The following is a 25,215-nucleotide window of genomic DNA, read 5'->3' on the forward strand; positions in this document are numbered from 1 at the left end:
GTAGAAACACAAAACCTAGCTGTGGACACTCTGTTAATCAGTTGGGCGGCCTTTGAATTTCTCCTGAGTGGCTGCACAAGCACACAGCTTACAGAGAACACTGCTCGTGATCCTACGGGAATTGTGGAAGCCCAGAGCTGTTTGCTGTCGATAAGAACTCTTCAGTACGGATGGGAGACAGAAATTGTAGGCCATATAGCAACCCATGAGCAAGCTTGGCCACAGCCTGCTCCATTATGTGTAGCAAGTTGCCTATGAGGCGTTCAGCTGGGCAAAATGTGGATGCCCTTAGTATATTGCCTAGAAGGCTAATTAGTTTCTTTTCCTTCAGGTGCAGTGGATCCAGTCTCCTCAAGCCCCACAACCATGGACAGAATGACTAGGGAACAGCCCCTGACCAAGCATGAGAAGATGATGATTGTGAGCAGTCTCTTGAAGCAGGCCCCACCTGAAGAGTTCTGCGAGGCCTTCAGTGACCTGCGCCTGCTGGTGAGTGATGACAGCCTGATGTGCCAGGAGGCTGCCTCCCTCTGTGCTCTGTACAACAAGCTCCATTTCGCCCCTGTCAGGAGCAAGGAGTGTGAGGTGCTGCTGACCCGCCACAACGAGCTGGAGGAAAACCACTTCTTTGACCCCCAGAGACAGGTTTCTTTCAAATTTGACCATGTGAGGCAAGAGCCAAGTGAGTTTCAGGCTCACCCACAAGAAGATGAGATGGGTGAGGCATGGAGAAGGGCCCTCTATGAAGGCCTGAAAGTATACGTCAGCAGCCATTATCCCGGGGGGCTTTGCAGTGTCTTCATCAAGGACACTGCTATCCGGAAAATCCTCATTGCCTGCATTGCAGGTCGGCTGCACCGACCCTCTGCCTTCTGGAATGGCCTGTGGAAGTCAGAGTGGACTTTCACCCTGACTCCCACCTCCACTTCTACCCAGGTAGCTGGAACCATCATGGTGCAAGCTCACTACTTTGAGGATGGCAACATCCACTTGACGGTGTGCAAAGACGTGGCTGAGACTCTTCCCGTCACCACTGAGACCCAGACCACTCAGGACTTTGTGAAACTGCTGGAGGATGCAGACAACAAGTTCCAGGGTGAGCTGATGGAAGAATACCAGAGGATGAGCAATACCCACCTGAAGGCTTTCCGGAGACAGCTGCCCATTACCCACAGCATGATCGACTGGGAGAAAATAGTGACAGCTAAGATTGTGGAGGCAGCTGCTGTCCAATGAGAGGCCAGTTTGTATGGGATATTGGAATACAGTGTTCAGGGAAGGGGGAAAGTACTAAACACAATAAATACAATAAATAGAGAAAAAGAAAACTTAAAAAAAAAGTCAGAGAAAATGAGGGACGGGAAGAGTTCTATGGTGTCCAGAGCCAGGGTGCTCTCCCAGGAAGTCGGAAGTGCCAGCTGGAGGAGTCCTGCTGACCAATGCTGACTGAGAGCTCACACAGACCAACTATCAGTCACATTGTGTGTCAGCTTGTTCATAAAGTGGAGGAAGTTCCAAGAAGAGCAACCAAATTGAGGAGAGGGCTGCAAAAAGAGAGATTTAATGATAGAGCAACGAACTGCACTTGCCCTATGTCTCTTCATCTCTTAGGCCTCTTTGACACACAAGATCAGAGCCATATAGTTGTTATACCCCCTTCTCAGGGAGTAGTTTATTAACGTATCATATCTTCGTCTCTCTTCCCAGTCCCTCGGTGGGGCATGGCTTCTCCTTTCTGTGGCCTGGCTGCTTTGCCCTTTCAAGCCATCTCTCTTTTCTCAGCCTCTACCAGACAAATGATTTTTTGTCAGACTCCCACCAGATGAACACAGTTCCTCCTTCGCAAAGTCTGTTTGCAACCAAACACACACCACCAGCCTTTCCACAACCATCCTTCCCCTTCCCCCCACCCCAGCACTCTTGTCCCTTTGCAAGAGTGACCTTTTTTGGGTCAGGGCTACTGACCCACAGAAAAATCAGCTAGGGGCCTCACGCAAGTGAGAAGACAACCCCACAAGCACTCACCTCACACTCAACTTGGGGCACTGGGGCTCCACTCACCCCCCCAGTTCCATGGGAGGGGCATTGAGGCTCAGGGCTTCCCCCGACAGTGTGGATGCTTGCTACAGGCTGAATCTAAGTAAACTGGGGGTTGGCTCCAGCCTGCGGGCTGTAGACTCCCCACCCTTACTTTAGAGACACGGGGTTTCCCAGGACTTTCCTTGGGACTGTAGTCTCTAAACGTTTAGGTTGCTCTTGGAAGGCTTTCCAGAGTGCTTTTCTCAGGACCTCAGCCAGGCCTCATTCTTCTTCCCTACTGGTGCCCTACGCAGCCCCGCACCAGCACAACCTCTCCTCTCCCCTCCCTCTCCAAAACGACTGAAGCTGTGGAAAAGAGGGTTGCCAACTCTTCCTGACTGGACACCATTTACTGCAATGGTGACCAGCCCGCCTCTTCCAGAGGAGTTGTCAATGCAGGAGCAGGGCCGGGAGGGAGACACGGGCACGAGGCGCACCAGGCAGCCATGCCGCCAGTTGGAGAGAAGCGATGCTTTTACGGGGAAGGCACCACTTCTCTCCAGCCACCTGCTGCATGGCTGACCCCTGCTCAGTCCTCCAGACGGCAAGGGCTGCTCAGCCACTGCCTGGTGGATGGGGGCCATCCTGAGCGGTCAGATAGGGTTGACGGGGGGTGGCTGAGCTACGGGGCTGGGGGCCGCTGAACCAGCACTGAGCTGGAGGAGAGCAGCCAGGGGCAACTGCAGCCCATAGGCACCATGCGGCTGCATAGGGCACCATGACGTTTGGCACGATTTGAATCCCCAACTTTTGTGGTGTCCTATGCAGCTGTATGTTTTGCCTGTTGGTAGGGACCAATGTTCCCTCTCATCTTTTCCATCCACGGGCATGGTGTGAATGTGCACCATGAGGAGAAACACATACCTATCTGTGGGCACCCTGCTAATCAGCCGGGTGGCATTGGAATCTCTCCTGAGGTGCCGCACAAGGGCACAGAGAACACTGGTAGGGATTGGCTTGCTTCTTTCTCCTGGTGACTTTAATTACTGAGTCTATAATCACCACCTATTATATGCCTCATGCACTTGTACCCTGGTGTATATCTTTAGATAGCAGCTGGGATTTTTTTAATGTTCCCCCATGTCCTAGTACTCCCTCTAAACCCCTTCATGGTGTATTCTGTAATCTTAAAAATGTTGATGAAGAATTTAAATGCCTTTTCTGGGAGCACTCCCGTATCAAGGAAGGGGTCGACTATGTCTTTAACATTCCACTTGATACATAACCCATGTTTGTGTCCAGTCAATAACTAACACATACCTGGCACATAACTAGCACTAACATTCAATAGCAGCACATTGGCCTGTTTTGGGGAATACTTTGTAAAATCTTATTCCCCTTTTCTCCTTAGTCCACAATTCCTACTATTTCTTTTTAAACATTTAAATTCTTGCTCACTCAAAGGTATCTTTAGGACAATTTCTCCATTTTCAAAATATTGTTTTCCTCTTTTATTTCCTTGCCAGGTATCAAGTATATGCTGGAATCCGTACTCGTATTATGTTTACACTCAAGCATGCTAATGTCAACATTTCATTTATTATCTCACTTCTGCTTTTTGAAGTATCCTTTTTAATTGCGTGTGTGTCTGACTGCATTAGAAAAGAAATGCAGTGGTAGGTCAGATGTCCCTTATTATGATTATCATCATCATCAATTCAGTTGTCATCATGGGTACAAAATTAGTCTTTTAGCTCTCTCTTAACTACAGGCTCAGGGGCTGCATGTTATCACTGTCTTTAGATCCGCCAGTGTATATATTTAGCAATGGTTACTCCATCTTTATCTATTATACAGAGTGACTATTGTATTATAGAATTCTAAATCCACATCCAGAGAGATGATTTTTCTTGGTATGATTTACTGTCCCATAACTATTGATTTTAATCTCTTCTAGCCCTTCCTTTTCACTTAACTCTTCTACACACATTTTTAAGCCTAAAAGTGTGAAGGAGTTTGTGTCAGACTACATTTTGGCTGCTTACTTTCCAACATGCAATTGCCCAGGTTTCTTACATGTGCTGTTTCCCTTGGCTTTAGCCCAAAATGTCAGATCTAACATTTTATTCTTAAATTGATGTTTCTCCGGGAGCAACATGAGATATAATTACAAAATGCACCATATGCAATTCATAGTGCCTGACCTCCAACTTAGATTGTGGATATAGAGCCTTTAGTTCTGTATGTATGATTGATCCTACTGTTGCTCTATACAGCACCATCAGCACTGGTCTTGTAACCTCCACAGGCAGATTTGAACCTGGGACTGCTGAAACTTAGTATAGGAGCTTCTACCCTTTGAGTAAAGAGTTAGCTGGCTCCCAGCCCACGCTGTAGAATTCTCTAGTTCTTATCTGTTGCTGTGGGCTAAGTGCCACTGCATGGGACAGTGAACCACACTAGGGCTACGTCTACACTGCACCTCTCTTGCGCAAAAGCCTATGCAAATGAAGCGTGGATTAGCATATTGCCGCACTTCACTTGCATAATTAATTATGGCCGGTTTTGCGCAAGAGGCTTTTGCGCAAAAAAGAGCTGTGTAGATGGCTCTTTTTTGCGCAAAAACCCCATCCTGTGCAAGAGCCGTTCTTCGTCATTTTTTCAGGAAGAACAGCTCTTGCGCAAGAGGGGGGGTTTGCGAAAAAAGGAGCCATCTACACAGCTCCTTTTTGTACAAAAGCCTCTTGTGCAAAAATGGCCCCTAATTAATTATGCAAATGAAGTGTGGCAATATGATAATCCATGCTTCATTTGCATAAGCTTTTGCGCAGGAGATGTGCAGTGTAGATGTAGCCCTAGGTGTGTGGGTTACATACTTCCCCTAGACAAGGAAGGGGGTCTCGAGCTTCAGAGACCCAGTTGAGTTCCCCAACCAACCCCCACTTGTAACCACCACCAGCTGGATTTGAACCTTGGATCTTCGGAGCTTAGTATAGGAGCCTCTACTCTCTGAGATAAAACCCAGATGGCTCTCAGTCCATGCTTTAGAGGTCTCTTGTTCTTAGCTGTTGCTGTGGTCTAAGTGCCACTGCACGGGACAATGAACCACCCAAGGTCTGTGGGTTACACTTTATCTGCCCTCCAATTACTTTGAAATAGATTAATCCTACCTTTTATTTCTTTGTAACATTTTCTACATGGCAATCCCAAATTTGATAATAAACTAACTATACATACATAAATGTGAACAGTTAACCACATGCACCTTTATAAGATAGAAATTACACATCTTTAATTTTTCTTCTAGAGAAGATGATTACATTTGTTTTAAAGATTGTAAGTTTAAATCCCTACGCATTTGCCCACTCTGAAACCGAAGGCTTCACTGATTCTTTCTCAAGCCACTTTAATTCTTGTGTTTAATCCATAGAGCACAATCACCCACAAATAAAATAATACTCATTCCTGTCCTTACACTTTTTCGGACATAGTTTATCATAATGTTAAACCAGGCAGGGTTGATAACATTCCACTGAGAAGTGCCATGCTATAGATACCATACCTGATAAGACTTTCCTTACCCTAACCTATGGTCATCTCACTTAAAAAAATCCCCATCCACCAGAACAATGTTCCTTTAATCCCTGCTCTGACTAAGTTATATAACAAATATTCCCTTCATAACACAATATACATTTGACAATATCCACAGAAACTCCACAGTTACAAAAAGTATGAACAAGAGTATATGTTTCTGTTTCTAATTTTGCAGTAAGATCAATCACAGATCACCCTTCCCTAGAATCACTTAGCACATTATTTAAGATGTCATTTTTTCCAACTATGCAACTAGCCGTTCATTTATCACTCTCTTTTCATAACCTTATCCACACAAGATGTGATAACCATTGGCCTATAAGCACCAATTTGCATAAGTAACTTGGCTGCCTTTCCTCTTGTACTATCACCACATGCTTCTATCCTGCTGGCATTACACCTTCTCATATACTATTATACAATTTTAATAAAAGCTTCAAACTCCCTGGAGGTCAATATTTATGCATTATATTACCTATTCTATCTTTTCCGGGGGCTGTGTTTTTATTTTTGTCTATAGCTTTTGAGTTTCTGCATACTGAAGTTTTCATTATCTATAATTTCCCCAACCATTTAAAATCTCAATTTTTTTGATTGAATTTTCTCCTCCTCCCTTCCCTTGAAATATCTGTATTTTGATTCCTATCATTACAACTTTTTTGAACACTTTCATTAGGATTTCTGCTTTTCCTATTATAATTTATAAACTTCATCCTCTTCAATAAGATCACAAAGAAAATTTATTGCCTGGTGTTCTGTTCATTTTCCTAAATCTCTGCAACCTTGGGGTACATCTAGACTACATGACTCTGGCGACAGAGGCATGTAGATTAGGCTACCCGGTTTAGGAAAATGAAGCGGCGATTTAAATAATCGCCGCTTCATTTAAATTTAAATGGCTGCTGCGCTGAGCCGATCTGCTGTTTGTCGGCTCAGCGTGGTAGTCTGGAAGCTCCGCAGTCAACATCAAAGGCATTTGTCAACCTCCCAGGTAAACCTCATCCCAGGAGGCATACCTGGGAGGTCGACAAATGCCTTTGATGTCAACCACAGAGTGTCCAGACTACCACGCTGAGCCGACAAACAGCTGATCGGCTTAGCACAGCAGCCATTTAAATTTAAATGAAGCGGCGATTATTTAAATCGCGGCTTCATTTTCCTATGCTGGGTAGCCTAATCTACATTCCTCTGTTGTCAGAGGCATGTAGTCTAGATGTACCCTTGGTGAAGTGTTTCATTTCCCTATAATTCTTCTTTCAACTCTTATTGAGTCCTCTTATTAATTCTCTGTTCGCCATATTTCCTCATGTTTTGTCAGGCCTCACTATTCATTGTGGTTTATACCTTATTTCTTTTTTAATTACAATCTCACATGCCACCACAAAACTGGGTTTCTAATTTTAGGGCATTTTGTTACCTTATGAATAGCTACATCAGCAGCTGCCAATATTCCCTTTATGTTATCATTAAACTCTTCTATATGATCACTTACATACTTATTACTCAGGTATCACACATACTGCTAAAGAATTCCTTTCAAGTAGGAAAAAGAGATCCTCCGGAAAAGAACTTATTTTCCGGAGGATCGCGTCCAGACTGGCACTTTTCTCCGGCTTATCTACAAGCCGGAAAAAAGCGGCAGCCATGAAAATGCAAATGCCGCGGGGGATATTTAAATCCCTCGCGGATTTGCCTCTTCCAAAGTGCTACATTTGCATCCCTATTTCGGAATAGGGGCCAATGTAGACACAGCCCCTGTGTTTCAGTATTATCCTTGCCTTGGTACCTATGTGTAGGGAAAGGATCACTACTCATTTTCTCTTCCTGGTAAGTTTACCAGTTTAATTTACTAGCTACATTGCTTGTTGTAATTCCCAGTGCCAAATGGCAAAAGGAACCCAGTAATTGAGCTAAACTTTGTTGTTGCTCGGTTATTTAGTATTAGCAGATGGTGTTAGTCAAACTTTTCCAAATATTTGCTATTACTATCCAATTTCCCACTTTCCTATAATTCATTATAGCTATTCAAATCTCCACATATAATATATGGATCTTTTATTTCTCTAATGAGCTCTTGTAATACTGAACACTCCAAATCTATATAAGGATTATATATCCTTAAAGAAGCCTTTTTATTCTGCATTGGAATCTCCATAGTAGTATACTCAAAACTGAGTTTCTTTACATTTATTTCAACATTTATATAGGAAAATAAGTGATTTCTTTATCATATTTGACTGTACCATATCTTGGGTCTTTAAACGACAACTTCTCCATTAATCACATTTCCTGTATACATATAAACATCAAGTTTAGCCATTTCAAAAATAGTCTTTAGCTTCTGATCACATGCTATTAAGCTTTGCACATCCCCATAAATTTCTTTTAGTGCTATATTAGATAAACTGAAATATTGTCTTCACTCAAAATTGCATTAACATGCAAATACTTTTCTGCAGCTTTTATCTGCATTTTTCTGTTTGTCAAGTGTGGTTTTATTACTTCTATGAAAAATGCAACAAATGTCACTTTCTCTACCAATATGTCCTCCCCTATGCCTCCTATATTATTTACCTGCTCCTTTATTTGGAACACTGTGTCATAGCAATGGTTCCTTCCACTTTCTAGTTTTCTCCTCCTTCCCCACCTGTCATTCTGAATGCCTTTTAGCAGATTCTGCATACGATATCTTATTGGTAATTCTGGTTTTTCCTACTTTGTATTTCCCTCACCTGTTTAGTTACCATGAATCCTCCATTAGCTACCATGCTTATCCCTGCAGCTGATACATTTTAGTTCTGCTCCTTCCACATGTTTATGACATCTTGTATTTCCCGTTTACACACCTTATATGACCAAATAGTGTGGAATATTTGAGGTAGTCCAAAATATCTGATAGTCTAGCTTTATCCTGTCAGGTAAAACCTTTCCTTCAAGTGTTCTTTGCATACTTGTTGACAATTCGTTCTCTCCTATTCTCCTGCTAATTAATTGCTTGATGAATAGCACCTAGGCCTACCTATACCTTTTTTCTTCTCCTCTCCCTCCATCCCAAAAAATTTCCCCACACCATCCTCCCACTTGGTCGACTTTCCAAATGTTTCCCACCTGAGTGCAGTGAAGTCTCAGCTCTGTTTGTAGAGTCCTTTCTAAGTCCCTGCCTTGCTGGGATCAGTTACAATTAAACCTCCACAACACCAGCGAGGGTCAATTATCACTTGGTTGCTAAGGCCAGGCTGAGCTCAGCGTGTCTTTAAAGGCCAGCCACAGGGGACCACAGGGCTGAGAGAAAGACAAATATATAGAGCGGGCAAAGGTCTTTGGGGACTTGCTTCCACATTCCATTGCAGTACACAGCTCTGGGCAACCTGCTACCCCCTGAGGAATGTAGCCTGGGTCTGGGTGGAAGTGGGTGGGTTTCATGAGGCCAGCAGCACCCTCTGCTGGCCATGCTCCAACAGAGCCGACTCTTTTCCACCTTGAAACCCTGCAAGCCATTCCTGAGACACAGATAACAGGAACCACGAAGTGTGGAACAAGAAAAAAAAATCAGCAGGACACACAATATATAAAATAACGCTCATGGACCAACATCCCCCGCAAATGGTAGCTTTGGTGGTTCCCAGAAGGAACCATTGCTTCTTCTCGGGTGCCAGTCTGACTCAACAGGGTAGGTAAGTGATATGGAGCCTTTCACTTCAAATCAATGTAGGGCAACGGGCCCCAAAGTTGTTCTCCTTTGCTGGCTTTTTGGCAGCCTAGGTAAAACCATTTTGGTGGTGCAAGTTCAATACCTAGTACCCAAAGCTCAAGAACAGAAAATCACCACCACCGATGGTTCTGATTGGCTGTCGTGGGTGGCATCGATGCACGCACCGAGGACTGGAATGATTATAGAGAACTAAAGCCCTCTCATGCCTACAGGCAGAAGTGCTGACTCTGCAGGTGTGGGTCTTGGCACCTCCTGGCCAGTGCTTAGGCTGAAGGGTCTTGGGTTTTCTGGAGTGCTAGCCCAACCAGAGGCAATGTGAGAAGGAAGGAGCCTGCTAGTCAGGCGGCTGGTGAGCTGAGCCTCTGACCAGGGGCTGGTGCTCCACACACCAACAGTGCAATGGGGGGAGACAGAAAAGGGCTGATGGGTAGGTGGCATGTAACCAGCTGCTGCCTGCACCCAGCCTGCGCTCACCAGCTACCATAGCTCACAGTGCATAATCAGTATCAGCTGAACATGGGCTGGGGGAGCAGAGTCCTGGAGAGACTCCAAGCAGCGATCATTGCATTGGAAGACCAGCAGGGGGAGAGACTGATGCCATGTGCTGCAGCTTTGGCCTGCCACCAGCCTTGCGCATCCACCCCATCACTGGCCACCAGCAAGACTGGTGACAGACTTTACCAGGCCCTGGGCAATGTGTGTGTGTGGGGAGGGAGGAGGGTAGTTTGGCTCTGGGCCCCAGAAGAGGCAAGGCCTCAGATGGAAGGGGTGAGGTAGGGGCTGCCAGCCATCAGTGCCACCCAGACTGTGCCGTGCCTCCCCCAGCTGCCCAGAGCTCCCAGGGGCTGTGGCCACTGCTGATGCCACAATAGCAGCAGTGGTGGCCCGGAGCCCTGGGCCCTTTTAAATCTCTGGGCCCCAGGGCAACTGTCCCCTTTGCCCACTCCCCATTCCCCCAGTCAGCCACCCTGGCTACTGGTGGGGCAGGCAACTGGAGAGCAGGAGTTCGGCCAACAGCAGGACCCACCAGTACTGCTCAGTGGGAGGCAGACAAATTTGGGGTAATTTTCCCATTTTAAAGAAAATGTCAGGACGCCGGCAAGAGACTCTAAACATGGGACAATATGGCCGGTCACTGCACCATGAGGCGGGCACCACTGACTGACACTGTGTGAAAGTGTCTCTTCTGTACCAGTGAGCCCCAGCCCAGCCACACCAAGAGACTAGCTCGTTAGGAAGCCCTGAGCTCAGTCATTAGTCTCAGCGGCTGAGACATGTTGTCTCTGCTAGTGCAGGGGGAGCCCACGCTCAACTCAGCTTTCTGTGACAGTGCTGAACAGGGGGTGTGACGCTGCCTTCAGCACCAGTTTGAGGAGAGCCACCAGTTCCAGTTCCTAGCCTAGCTAGGGGGTATGTATGGGAGGGAAGAACAAAGCCTTCACTTGGCACCTGCCAGTCCCTTTCCGTGTTTTTCAACAGCTGTTCGAGATTTTTTGCCTTTGGTCCATGTTCAATTTTACATTCGCAGTCGTAAGATGCCTACTCCAGATTACTATGGGAGATACTGGTATAAGCTGTAGTGAGGTTTGAAATGGCTTCTGTACTTTCTCATGGAGGGCAGGTTGAGGGGGTGAGGAAAAGGGGGCCAGCCCAACATACGGGCCCAGACAGAGATGCAGTGCAAGAGAGAGACTGGGAGGAAGAACGAAATTGGGAAAAGACGGCCAGCAGCATGAGCACACATGCCAGACTGCGTGGGAAGCGACGGCTGCCATTTGGGAGGTTATTAAGGACATTCATAGTGCAACATGCGCGTTTGGATTCCCATCTGAGCAGCATCAATAAACTTTTTGTTTCATTCGCTTTGGAAGAGGAGCCTTAATTAGGCATGAAGAAATTTATCACGCGACAGCCTCCTGGAGCAGGTTGGTCCCAGTGACATCTGGTGCGATGGGTTCCCGCACTGTTCCAAGCAGCAGCAAGAATTTATTAAGACCCACAGCTCCCCCCATCCCCTGCTCCTCTATATGACTGAGAAATCCAAACTGCATCTGCCTAATAGCTGCCATGCTTGCTTTTTGCGGTAGTCAAGGCAAATGCAAAACCCAACCACTCCTGTAACATCCAACAAAAAGCAAATATGCTGTATTGCCTTAGCTAGGCTCAGATGTTGAGTTGGTGGAGGGGGGAGGGTATTGTGCCACTTAGCCCCACCATTTAGGAAAAGCAGGGGTGATGAGGGGGGTTTTTCAACTCTAGCCATCTCTGCCCATTGGAACTGGCCTCGCAGCAGCTATTCAGACCCCAGGTGAGAACTGCCTGGAGGTGGCACCCTACTGAGTAATGTTTCCCAGGAGTGGGTTTTAGGGCCAAACCTAATAAAGCCAGTGGGAGTCTTTCCAGATGCGTATGTGCACACAAATAATGTATGCCGGGCAGATCCTAAATATGATTTTTGCAGGTGATCATTGAATAAGGGAGAATCATTGTTTTAAGCCATCAAGTCTGAAAAGGATGGGGAGACTTGCCGTTAAGCAAACAGGAGGCAGAATTTCACCTCTGGTGTGATGCATTTTGTTTCAGCAGAGAATGCTTGGGGTCCATTCCAGAAGCAGCAGTGACACTGGGATACTCTGTCTCTAGCCGGCATGTGCTTTGAGTCAAACAGCAAGGCTGGGAGCTGTTATATGGGAACCAGGAAAACAAACCCCTTTTTAAAAAGCCCTCTGTTACAAAGTGCCCTTGAAGCTTTCCCTTCAGAGACCCCATCTCCACTGCTGGCAGATTGGACTGTGCCATTGCCAGAGACGTGTGGTAGCTTTTTATTTTCTAATCAGTTTAAAAATAAAAATCACACCATTTATTATGTTTTTTAAATGACAGTAACAGCAATCACTACCTGGCCTCAGGCCATTCGCCAAAGGTAAACAGCGGAGGTTATGAATCCAGTGGCTTCACCTTTAGCCACCTCTGCCTCCTAGCTGGCTACAAATGCCCCAGGGGATGTTCTGACCATTAATCAATTGTGTTAAGCCTCTCATGCTTCTTTTTTTTAATCGCTTCCTGTCTCTCAAAATTACAATTAATTATACTAAACAAAGGTACAAGATAGGATGTATATGCAGAAAATCACGATGAATCTAAAAATCCGGGCTAAAAAGTGAAACAAGGGATATCATTTCCTTGGGCAAGGAAGAAACTTGTCCTACAGGTAGGTTAACCCACAATCGTCTGCTATGTGGTTACCTGCATCTTAGGCTATTTCTATACTACAGCCTGGATCAACACACAGAGACTGAGCCACTGGTGGTCGATTTAGTGGGTCTAGTAAAGACCTGCCAAATCAACAGCAGAGCGCTCTCTGGTCATCCTGTTACTCCACCTTGGATGAGAAGAGTAAGAGACATCGACAGAGAGTTTCTCCCACTGACGCCCTGTGGTGTAGACTTAGTGGTAGCTTGATTTAAGGAAAGTCTATTCCAGCTACATTATTCACATAGATGGAATTGCGTAGCTTAAGTTGATTTTCTGTTGTAGTGCAGATGTAGCCTTAATGTGAATCAGGTCTAACTAATTACTAGAACTAGATGGTTTTGCAGGTATGGCAATATTTTGTTCCTAAACATGACATACAGTTCTACCTGTCAAAAGTTATAGATGTTGGCACTCATATTTCATAGAATCATAGAATTCTAAGGCTGGAAGAGACCTCAGGAGGTCATTGAGTCCAGGCCCCTGTCCAAAGCAGGACAATCCCAACTAAATCAACCCAATCCTCACTAAATCAACTAAATCTTTGACAAGCCGAGACTTAAAAACCTCTAGGGATGGAGATTCCACCACCTTCCTAGGTAACCCAGTCCGGTGCTTCTCCACCTTTCTGGTGAAATAGTTTTTCCTAATATCCAACCCAGACCTCCCCCACTGTAGCTTGAGACCATTGCTCCTTGTTCTGCCATCCGTCACTACTGAGAACAGCCTCTCTCCATCCTCTTTGGAACCTCCCTTCAGGAAGTTGAAGGCTGCTATCAAATCCCCCCTCACTCTTCGCTTCTGAAGACTAAATAAGCCCAAATCCCTCAGCCTCTCCTCATAGGTCATGTGCTCCAGCCCCCTAATCATTTTGATCGCCCTCCACTGGACCCTCTCCAATGCGTCCACATTCTTTCTGTAGTGCGGAGCCCAGAATTGGACACGATACTCCAGATGTGGCCTCACCAGTGCCGAATAAAGGGCAATAATAACTTCTCTAGATCTTCTGGCAATCCTCCTCCTAATGCACCCTAATATGCCATTCTTGGCTACAAGGGCACACTGTTGACTCATATCCAGCTTCTCATCCACTCTAATCCCTAGGTCCTTTTCTGCTGAACTGCTACTTAGCCAGTTGGTCCCCAGCCTGTAACAATGCTTGGGATTCTTCTGTCCCAAGTGCAGGACTCTACACTTGTCCTAGTTGAACCTCATCAGATTTCTTTTCGCCCAATCCTCTAATTTGTCTAAGTCACTCTGGACCCTATCCCTGCCTCCAACGTATCTACCTCTACCCCTATCTTAGTGTCATCCACAAATTTTCTGGGGGTGCAATCCATCCAGGTCATTAATAAAGATGATATCAAAGGGATAGCATGTAGTTTAACCCCACAATGTAGGCATCATGTCAATTAAAAAAAAAAAACGAATACAAAAGGAACTTTTCATGGTTACAAACAAAATTCTGTAAAGCCATTTCTTGCAGGTTTTGTTTAAGTTAAACCTTTTGCACTCTTTTCTAATCCAAACCCAACTGCATTCTGCTGACAAATGAGATTAGGAAATCAAACTGAAATAGAAACTGGCAGTGAAATTGACTAACCCGATCAATCTAGTTTCCCTGGCAAAGCGAAGACCAAATTTGTTTTTTAGGAACAACTTCACTCTTATTGTAAATAAGAATAGCAATGCTGGGAAAGGGACTGATGTATTTAAACTATGTGTAAAATTCACCCCTATGTGGAGGGCCAGCTTGACATCTTTGTACTAGGGTTGTCATAGTTTAGATGAATACCGATTAGCCGATAAGCCTGATCTCATCAGTTAATCTTATCGATCACATGCATCCCCCACTGCTGCATCTCTCAGAGGCAGCAGTGCAGTGGGGGTCAGGGAAGGTTGCTCTGTGGGATGCTGGCACAGCCTCTGTCTGCAGGGGCTGCTACTGCCCTGTACTGCTGCCTCTGTACCAGAGGCAGCAGCGTAGAGCAGCAGGCAGGCGCCAGTCTGTGGACCCCTGCCACCGCATGCCACTGCCTTTGATACAGAGGCGGCATTGGAGGATGACTAGGGGCTCCCTGGGAGTGCAGCCGGGAGTGCACTGGCTGCCGGCCCTGCCCGCGGGGAAGAGCCAACAGTCGTGCAACTGGTAATATTTGATGCGGTTACATGATTGTTCAATTAATCCCGTGGTGTCCAACATGCCAGCCACATGTGGCTATTTGGCTGGGTGAGTGTGGCTAGTCGGCTATAGTAGTAGCTACTATAGTGGCTACTGCTTCAGAACTGGTTGGACACCACGTAATTAATCTCCATCTAACATCCTTACTTAAGGGTCATTGTTGTCCTGTTTAAGTCTTCCAGAGAAGGACTATCAGAGTCTTAAACAGTGCACTGGCCTCATGATGGTTTTCTGCGCAGAGGTGAATGTTACCCGTATGATTTAATCTTGACAGGGTCCCTTAAATCCTCACTTTTGATTTTTCTGCTTAGCTGATACTTAGGCCCATTACTAATTTTGGAGTGGGGAGAAGAATGGGCTGTTTAACAGGTAGTGATTGGGAATTGGGAGTTAACAATGTGCTTATGGTTTTCAAGAGTTCTGGTAGATGCTTAGTCCCTTTGTCTCTGGCAAAGCATTAGCACTGACTGTGCTGATCTGCAACAGCCCACCTGCTACATTCCAGTGTTTTTGCTTTTTCTGTTAGTTCTCAAGGAGAGGAATAAAAAAACATAAACACAGCATCCTTCTGAGACTGTCAGCCCAGTCTGATCTTTGCTAGCCCCTCTGTGGTCTCCCAGCAGGCCCTGTGTCTCCACTGACAGCCTCATTACAATCAGCCTGCCTTTGAGAGCTCCCTCTGGTATCTCCTGGAGTCACAGTCACATCCTAGGCGAATCTCACACTGCAGCTCAAGGTCTCTGTCCGGAGTCCAGTGGCCTTTCCAAACAGGCTACTCTGACAGTGGCTGTTCTTCTCGCCAAACCACCTGGGATCGATCTGGACCGGTGACCACCTGGACGATGCTACGTGCCGGGAGGCAGTAAGGCGGCTCGGATGCAGGGAAGGGATTGCGGTGATCTGCGGGGTCCTGCTGCATTTCTAAGTTCTTGTCCAGTCACTCAGGCAACCTCTCAGCTGTTTAGCTCCAAAGAAAGATTCCCTCCCCACTCCCCCCTCAACCCCATTATTAGCACTAAGCCAAGAACACTATACACTGGGAAGCGCCAGCACCCGGGTTCTTGGCCACACAGACCCTAACTACCCACCTTGGACCAGTTACACACATGGTCTAACATTTACCCGTCACCCTAAAGTACTCTGAAAAACCAAGGTGACCTTCAAACATTGTTGACGTCGTAGAACTAACTTCCTCCTGAGGCTCACCAGCCCAAGGCAAAGCCTCGAGCACGGATGGCAGCTTCAGCCTTTTCTGCAACTCGTCTCTCCTTCCCTTGGTAAACACCACACACTATAATACTCAGGTCAATATATATAGGCACCATGTATATATATTTGTGTCACGGTTCTGCACGTTAACAAAGAAAACCAACCCTACTAGCCACTGCTCATCCTTTTCTCCCGCTCCCTCGTTCTCCCGTGGTGTGTCGCCTGCAGGAAGGTGAGCCACAGACGCCTATCTTACGTGGCCCCATCACACTCTCCAACAGTCAGTTTCAAGGCGCCTTGCTGGTGCAGCGTCTTTAGGGCTTTGAACTCCAAGGGCATGGTGTGAGGGCTTGCCTGGGAGGTGTAGCCGTACTTCAGGCTGTCATAGTAGTGATATTTGACAGGGTTCTGGTTCTGATCGCGAGGAAAAGGCCAGAAGCCATAGAGATAAATCCGGTTGCAGAATCGGGTGGCCAACGTGTACATGAGCAGGCCAGTGGTGGGTCGTTTTATGTGCACTTTATTTGTGAGCCAGTACCTGGAAGAGGAGAGAAAATCAAATCCTGTTATTCATGCCATAGCAAGACTCACCATGCCCAGCCTGCATGTCACATACCCTCCCCTTCCCTGCCTCTGCCCATGCTGTATCAAAGACACACTCAGCAGCGAGCGATGGCTAATGGGTATATCAGATCTGCTGGCCAAGAAATAACTACTGCTGGGGTTGCTTCATGACTGAGCATCTGCCTCTCTGACAACACACTTGTCACTGTGGTCTCTGAGGGTATGTCTACACTACAAAGTTAATTCGAACTAACGGATGTTAGTTCGAATTAACTTTGATAGGTGCTACACTAGCGCTCCCCTAGTTCGAACTTATTTTCGAACTAGCGGAGCGCTTAGTTCAAACTAGGTAAACCTCATTCTACGAGGACTAAGCCTAGTTCAAACTTACTAGTTCGAATTAAGGGGTGTGTAGCCCCTTAATTTGAACTAGTGGGAGGCTAGCCCTCCCCAGCTTTCCCTGGTGGCCACTCTGGCCAACACCAGGGAAACTCGTCTGCCCCCCTCCCGGCCCCGGACCTCTTAAAGGGGCACGGGCTGGCTACGGTGCCCGTGCCAGGTGCAAGCCTGCCAGCACCCAGCTAGCAGACCCTGCACCTGGCACGGCTTGAGCCAGCCACCCGATGCCCCCCAGCCCTCCCCCTCTTCCCGGGACCAGGCTGGCGGCTCCCAGGAGCTTGCCCGGGACCGCAAGAGGCAGGCACCCGCCTGGTCTAGTGCGGACATCGTGGACCTCGTCCACGACCTCCACACTAGGCACAGGAAAGTGACCATCTAGGGCAGGAGAGCTGCCAGCCTGGCCACCCAGGAGCAGGTGTGCATGAAAATCAAGGTGGTCCACTGAGACCCCCGACCCTGAGCCCTGAGCTTACAATAGCCGTACTGGGTCAGACCAAAGGTCCATCTAGCCCAGTAGCCTGTCTGCCGACAGCGGCCAACCCCAGGAACCCTGGAGGGGATGGACCGGAGACAGTGACCAAGCCATTTGTCTCGTGCCATCCCTCTCCAGCCTTCCACAAACTTTGGGCAGGGACACCACTCCTACCCCCTGGCTAATACCACTCCATGGACCCAACCTCCATGACTTGATCTCACTTCTCTTTAAACTCTGTTCTAGTTCTAGCCTTCACAGCCTCCTGCAGCAAGGAGTTCCACAGCTTGACTATTTGCTTTGTGAAGAACAACTTTCTGTTACCAGTTTGAAGCCTGCTACCCATTCCTTTCCTTTGGTGTCCTCTAGTCCTTCTATTATGGGAACTAATGAAGAACTTTTCTTGATGCACCCTCTCCACCCCACTCATGCTTTTATAGACCTCTATCCTATCCCCCCTCAGTCTCCTCTTTTCTAAACTGAAAAGTCCCAGTCTCTTTAGCCTCTCTTCATATGGGACCTGTTCCAAACCCCTGATCATTGTAGTTGCCCTCCCCTCTCCCACCCTCTCTCTTCCCCTCTCCCACCTCCTTTTCCCAGTCTCCCCGCGTTTTCTTCAATAAAGAGAGATTCTATTTTTGACCACACATTTTCTTTATTTTGTACATCAAGAAGAGGGGCTAGGGAAGGGTAAGTGGAAGGAGGTGAGGGAGGAATGGGGTACGAGCCCCCGATGGGGAGGACTGGGCTGGCTCTGCGGGCTTCTGGGGGTGGAAGCTCTCCTGCAGCCCCCCAATTGCCCCCTCTCCCCAGATGGCAGCCTGCGGCAAGTGCAGCCAGTCTGATGGCCGAGTGCTGTGATGTGGCCAGTGTGGGCTCTCAGGGCACTCCAAGCCAGGACTGCTTTGCAAGCAGGGCACCCCTGAGAACTGTCTGTCTGGGGTGGGGGTCGGGTCCCTTTAAACACAGCCCTTGGCTAGCCTGAGGCAGCAGCTCCACACTCTAAGTCCTCATCTGATGCCCTGCTGGCGCTGCTTCCGGCCATCCTTAACCCCGGTTCAGGGTCCACTTAATGTGGACATGCTAGTTTGAATTAGCAAAATGCTAATTCGAACTAGTTTTTTAGTCTGGATGTGTTAGTTCGAATTAGCTTAGTTCGAATTAACTAATTCGAACTAAGTTAGTTCGAATTAGCGCTGTAGTGTAGACATACCCTGAGTGCTTTACCTTGCTACAAGCCCTTATGAGAAAAAATATCCTTGGCAGTAGTGGCCCTCGATAGTTCAGTCCATAATAGTCTTCCTTACAGCAGAGAAAGACCAGTACTATAGACCAGGCAAGTAGTCTCTGTCAACCTCTCGAAACACACACGCACATGGAGATTATACAGGAAGCTCATCGTGATGGCTGATGCATGATGTCTTGACTCTTCCTGTCCACTCAAGCTTATCTGAAGAAGTGGGTTTTGCCCATGAAAGCTCACGATACTATCTATAGTTTTGTTAGTCTCTAAGGTACCACAGGATGACGCATTGTTTTTAAAGTTACAGATTTACCACGGCAACTCCTCTGAGACTTTGGCTCTTCTAGTGACTGTAATGGGGGAATGAATATTTTTTACTTCGAATAAGGGGTTGCCAAGCTGAAAGGCTTGAGAAACACAGAACTGTAGGCTATTAAAGCCCACGATCACCTCTGAACTCCCTTATCAGAACATACCACAGCATTGGGGAGTACCAGGGCATATAGCAGGTGTGTACATGAGTGTTGCAGCCGTGGTTTGTTGACTATTCTATTATTTAGGACGACAGAGAAGAGGGGCAGAAGTTACACCCTGTTGCAATGGGTGAAGATACAGCAGAAGCTCTGTTGAACATGGTAGTGTCGTGGGCTGTGATAGAAAACACTGCAATGTGATTGTGTGGTCACAAGCGTTTTTACTAGCTCCTGGAGTTTGACAGCACACAGCATCTCCGCACCCCACTGAGCAGTGAGCACTGTGAAGTGAATGCCAACATAAGGATGGGGGAAGGTGGAAAATCTCCCTCAGGTGTACCCTTCCCTACCAAATCACATTTGATATTGGCCGTGTTCTACAGCTGACATCCCTGGCTGCAGACAGAACTGCCTCTAGTGCCAGCAGTGGCTGCTCGCATGTGAGCATGCATAAGAACATAAGAACGGCCGTACTGGTCATATCCAGTACCAAAGGTCCATCTAGCCCAGTATCCTGTCTGCCGACAGTGGCCAGCACCAGGTGCCTCAGAGAGGGTGGACCGAAGACAATGATCAAGCGATTTGTCTCCTGCCATCCCTCTCCAGCCTCTGACAAACAGAGGCCAAGGACACCATTTTATCCCCTGGCTAATAGCCTTTTATGGACCTAACCTCCATGAAATTATCTAGCTTCTCTTTATACTCTATTATAGTCCTAGCCTTCACAGCCTCCTCTGGCAAGGAGTTCCACAGGTTGACTACATGCTGTGTGAAGAAGAACGCCTGGCTTGCACTTCCCCAGAGTCCAGAGGAAGCCTGTTCAAACACCCGCCCTGGGGTACGTTCACTTTAGATGCCCATGGATTATGTGTAATTGGGATTTCAAAGAGACCCTCTGCCAGGCTGACAGGGCTTATGTTTGGGGATGCCGAATAGGGTTTGGTGGCTCTGGGCAGCATTTCTGAGAGGTCGTTCAGCATTCTGATCATTGATCTTGCCCTCTCAGGGTCCTGCTCCACAGTGCAGGCACTGAGGGCTTGTCTCCACTACATGGTGGATCCACGCTCCAGTGATCGATCCACTGGCACCCGATTTATCGTGTCTGATTAGGCATGATAAATTGACCTCTGCACACTCGCCTGTCAACTCCAGTGCTCCATCAGGACAAGAAGAGAGTCTAGAGGTGGAGGTGATGGGAGAACATCAGCCGCCGACCTTACCGCATGGAAGACACTGCAGTGAGTAATACATCGATTTCAGCTACACTATTCGTCTTGCTGAAGTTTCGTATCTTAGATCGACGGGAAAGTGTAGTGTAGACTGTGTCTTCTGCGGGACTCCTTGCAGGTGTGACCCACTCAGCTGGATCCCTATGCAGTATCTGAGCCTCAGTCTTGCAAATTAGCGTTGCAAGGAACCAGGAACATTTAACTGCGCTGGTATAAAACCTACTTGACGGTCTTCAACTAGATGGAGAAAAAAATGATGCTTCCTAAGTGAGCTAGTGAGCAGAATTTTTTAAATGTAGCTAATTTGGAGTAGAGTCCTAAGGGCATGCTGGGAACACAATCCTGCTTTCCTCTAGCTTAGTGAGGCTGCTTGCTGGCTGCTAAGCACTGCCGTCACCATCTCCCAGCTGCACTCTGCCTGTGGTCACAGCAAAGCCCTCTGTTGTGATCTGTCTGGAACAGGGGTGGGCAATAATTTTTAAAGGGCCCCTTCACACATTTTTGAAGTGGCCCCAAGCCACTATGGAAGGGACGGGGTCTTGGGCAGAAGGAACAGGTCCAGGACACTTCCTTGCGCCTCTGCCTAATTGGCCTGGTGGCAGCGGGAGAGTGTGATGTCTTTGCCCCCTGGTGCCTAGAATAAATTGCCAGCTGTTCTGACAGGGCTGGCTTTACCATGAGGTGAACTGAGGTGCCGCCTCAGGTGCCAGACTGTGGAGGAGAGGGGGGAGGCACCACTAGGACCCAGAGTGTAGAAAATTGTGTCTGCTGCTGGGGCATATGTATCTATCTGTTCTAGATGCACAGAGATGGTGGAGTGCTGTGCTGGAGGAAGGAGGCAGAATTGAGACCTTTCAAAGTTTTGGCCCAAGCGAGGGGGCATGGGAGCATCATTTGAGCTCCCTGCCTCAGGTGCCAAAATGTTTGTGGGCCAGCCCTGTGTTCTGAACAGCTGGCAATTCACTCTCGGTGCTGCGCACCTCTGGTGGGGGGACGAGACTTTGCACACTCCCCCGTCTCCAGGTCTTGATTGGCCTGGGAGCGGGGGAACGGCTGGGCATCTACAGACCGGATCAACTCGCTTGTCCGGCTGGATCCGACGTGCGGAGGCTCTCTTGCCCACCCCTGGTCTGGAAGGGATGCCTTTGGACAATACTGCTCTCTGGAATGGCTGACTTGCTCTCCTAGCAGCATTTGAGAGGGTGGTGCGGACAGGGAAAAAAACATGTTGATGGGCATTGTGTGCCTGCCTCTGAATATCCCTACTCAGAGATATTGTCCCTGCAGCTTCTGGACCTGCCTGGCCCCATATGTTTGAGCAAGAAAAAGATAAAACTTTGCCATGATAGAGAAGCACAGGGTTATCCTATAGGTGGCCAAGAAACAGCTGTGCTAGTGAATTTTACACTGTCGCCTGAGGGCAGCTATTAAACTGATACATGGACTATTGTTACAGCCATTTCATAATGAGAAGCCGGGGAAAGTCATTCAGCAGGGATGCGACTGTAATCCAGCAACCCCAGGGATACCTGAAAAGCCAAATTCATCTGTTCACACTGAAGGAGTTGCACCAGGGATGACTATCTCATAAAATTTAACAGCTTCAAACTTCCCTTTACCACTTCTGCTGGTCTGGCATTGGCATCGAAGGCGACATCTATACTACAAATTTTGCAGAAAGAGGCAATGCAAATGAAGCACAGATTAGCATTTTGTCACACTTCATTTGCATAATCTATTCAAGATGTTCTTGCGCAAGGGGTTTTTGTGCAAAAACAAGTCGTGTGGATGTTTTCTTTTTGCACAAAAACCCTTTTGCGCAAGATCCTTAAACCTCCTTTTTTGATGCATAACGATCTTGAGCAAAAAGAGGGTTTTGTGCAAAAAGGAAATGTCCACTCTGCTTGTTTTTGCACAAAAACCCCTTGTGCAAAATCGAATCGGAAGAGATTATGCAAATGAAGTGCGAGAAAATGCTGATCCGCGCTTCATTTGCATTGCCTCTTCTGGCAAATCTCATAGTAGAGACATAGCCTTATAGTCTGTGACATACCTGGGGCCGTCATATGACTCCATGAAGAATACTGGCTCCGTCAGACCCTATCAGAGGTATTTTGGGGGTGGGGTATTTGTTTATAGATTCTAGGAAACCTATTAATGAACCCTGGCCTTGTTGAAGTTCCACTGTCAAGGATAGGAGCCCCAAAACATTCCCTGACCTCTGGCCACAGGGCAAGCTGTCTATGCTGCAGTCAGAGACGTGATTGCAACACATGGAGACATGGCCGAGCTTTCTTTGATCTAAGGAGCTTGAATGATGACAGCAGTGCAGCTATGGCCACATGGGCCGTCCAAGCCCACCCAGAACTCTGGGTTTGTCCTCCAGTGGCTAGTCAGTGCTGCTGCACCTTCACGGCTGTTGTTATGGAGCTAGCTAGCTGAGAGCTAGCCACAATGGCACAGGTCACGCTTCCGACTGCTGTGCGGACTCGACTTGTCTCCACTGCAAAACAAACCCCTTGGCCAACTGACTCAGGCCTCCGGGGCTTGTACTACTGGGCAACATTTAGTAGCAGGTTTGCCAAGGAACTAGCAACTCTAGCCACTTGGGCTAGGGCCTGGGGTCTGAGACCTTCCTCCTTGCTGGGTTTTGGAGCCTGGACTTCAGCCTGAGCGGGATCATCTACTCTGTTTTCAGCCCTGTTGCTGGAGCCCCACCGTGTGGCGCCTGTGGACCCAGTTTCTGAGACTTGCTGCCATGATGCTCTTTTTGGCATTGTGGATGGTCCCTATGGGGACGTCTACACAGCAGTGTTATTTCGGAATAACTAGCGTTATTCAAAATAACATAGTCTGCGTCTACACTACAAGCAGGTATTTCGACACAATGCTGGAGGATTTCTTACTCCGACTCCTGTCACCCTCACTTTACGAGGAGCAAGGGAAGCTGGAGGAAGAGTGCTCTGCCTTGGACTTCCTGCTGTGCAGACAGCGCCAAAAGCCGAAATAAGCTATTTCAATTTAAGCTACACAATTGACGTAGCTCAAGTTGCGTAGCTTATTTCAGCTTCAGCCCTCTTGTATGGATGTGCCCCAAGGGTTTTCATAATAGGGGCTGAAGCACACAGCAGCAGGACAGCAAAAGATTCCCTGCCCTTCAGCTGCATTTCTTGGAGAGGGAATCAGACAGCCCTGCAGCTCTGAGGGGAGAAATTCTGACGGGTGTTGTTTCTGGTTTGTGCTTTGGGGCATCCTGGAAGGCAGAGCTCTGGTTTGGCTGGAGAGCAAACTGTCCAGCTGCAAAAAGCATGAGGGATCAGCGGTACTGAAGCAAGGAAAAGGCGTGGCTGCTTCTGGATGCCAGACAGCTATGGCCACACCCTCACAGTCCCTCCTTGCATCTATGTCCAATGTCTGACTTATGCTTGATGTTTTATGTCCTTTTAAAGAATCTTTTAATGGTAAAAAATATCAATGCCAGCAAGAGGAGCAACCCTACAAAAAACAACAACATGTACATGCAGCCCAATATTCAGTGTAACCCTACAATAAAAATCACATGTATCCCCCCCTCGTTTTGCAGATACTCAGTTCTGACATTGAACACTGAGCCTGTCACCTTGGCTCCATCCCCCTCATGCTTGCCACCAGAACCAGCTAGTTCCAGTCACTTTACAATCACTGGGTGGCGATTCGCATCAGCAGTGCCCACCCTCTGAACTACCTCTTGGCAACACATGGGAAAAATTCTTTCCATTCTCAATGTCCAGGGATCTGCTGGTGCCAGGAGGCAAAGGTGCCTCCTACTTTAGTGCTGAAGAGTTGGAAGGAGGTGGCAAGGAGAAAGGATCCAAACTCTGGGCCCAAGAAGATGATAAGCATGGCATGAGTCCCCCCCATGCTTTATGAAAATTGGCTTCTGAATAGGAATGTCTGTTACTCGAAGACACTTTCTAGTATAACACATCATTTAACGCATCATTTTAAAAGTTGCAAGCTGCTGAATGTGTACATTCTATTTTTGTCCATGTATCATTCTTGTATGTGAAGTTAGAAATATGAAGTGTGGCTCTGTCTATAGTGCTAAATGTGCTCATGAGGGCCATTACTGATGCTCTGGACACTTCATGGCTCGGAGCTCGAGTTAATGATGTGTGAATGCTTTTTTTCCCTCCGTGTAAGCCTGGATTGTGGTTGGTTGTGTCAGGACATGTGGCCTAGCCACCTGATGTTGGAATTCATTTTGTATCTAATACATTTCCACTTCAGGTGAGATAAATATGAACTGAACACAAAGATTTCCCATCTTGGGTAAAAGAAATATAAAGGAGAGAAACCAAATGATAAGGGGCATGACCAGACAACAGGAGACCACCCTCTTACTACTCAAGATTCCTGCTAGAAATATCTAAGGGTATGTCTACACTACCAGCCTAGTTCGAACTAGGGTGGTTAATGTAGGCATCCGAAGTTGCAAATGAAGCCCGGGATTTAAATATCCCGGGCTTCATTTGCATCTTGCCGGGCGCTGCCATTTTTAAATGCCCGTTAGTGTGGACTCTGTGCCCGCGGCACAGAGTAGGTAGTTTGGATTAGGCTCTCTATTCCGAACTACTGGTACACCTCCGGAAATCCTCCGGAAAAGGCTTTAATTTCCGGAGAATAACGTCTAGACTGGCGCTTTTCTCTGGCTTTTCCCCAAGCTGGAAAAAAGCAGCAGCCATGTTAATGCAAATGCCGCGGGGGATATTTAAATCCCCCGCGGATTTGCCTATTCCAACGTGCTACGTTAGCATCCCTTTTCCGGAAAGGGGTGCCAATGTAGACGTAGCCCAAGAGGTTCTGGGAGACAGACCCATAGTCT

The 25,215-nt window shown here is 47.4% G+C and overlaps 2 protein-coding genes across 5 annotated transcripts in view; one reads left to right on the forward strand and one right to left on the reverse strand.

Moving 5' to 3' along the window:
• FAM174B (family with sequence similarity 174 member B) overlaps positions 1–4,532 on the forward strand; it is a 173,555-nt gene extending 169,023 nt beyond the window's left edge. For 2 of the 4 annotated variants that reach the window (XM_075897014.1, XM_075897015.1), the window contains one exon: positions 332–4,532. In XM_075897014.1, coding sequence (XP_075753129.1) covers positions 367–1,236 — 870 coding nt within the window. In that variant the 5' untranslated portion in view covers positions 332–366 and the 3' untranslated portion in view covers positions 1,237–4,532. The remainder of the gene's footprint in view (positions 1–331) is intronic. The other 2 variants (XR_012895723.1, XM_075897016.1) reach the window with 2 other exon arrangements.
• An 11,691-nt stretch (positions 4,533–16,223) lies between these two features.
• ST8SIA2 (ST8 alpha-N-acetyl-neuraminide alpha-2,8-sialyltransferase 2) overlaps positions 16,224–25,215 on the reverse strand; it is a 64,683-nt gene continuing 55,691 nt past the window's right edge. The window contains exon 6 of the mRNA XM_075897018.1: positions 16,224–16,509. Within this exon, the coding sequence (XP_075753133.1) occupies positions 16,224–16,509 (286 nt within the window). The remainder of the gene's footprint in view (positions 16,510–25,215) is intronic.

Source organism: Pelodiscus sinensis, chromosome 14 (genome assembly GCF_049634645.1).
Source record: "Pelodiscus sinensis isolate JC-2024 chromosome 14, ASM4963464v1, whole genome shotgun sequence".
Classification (NCBI taxonomy): domain Eukaryota; kingdom Metazoa; phylum Chordata; order Testudines; family Trionychidae; genus Pelodiscus; species Pelodiscus sinensis.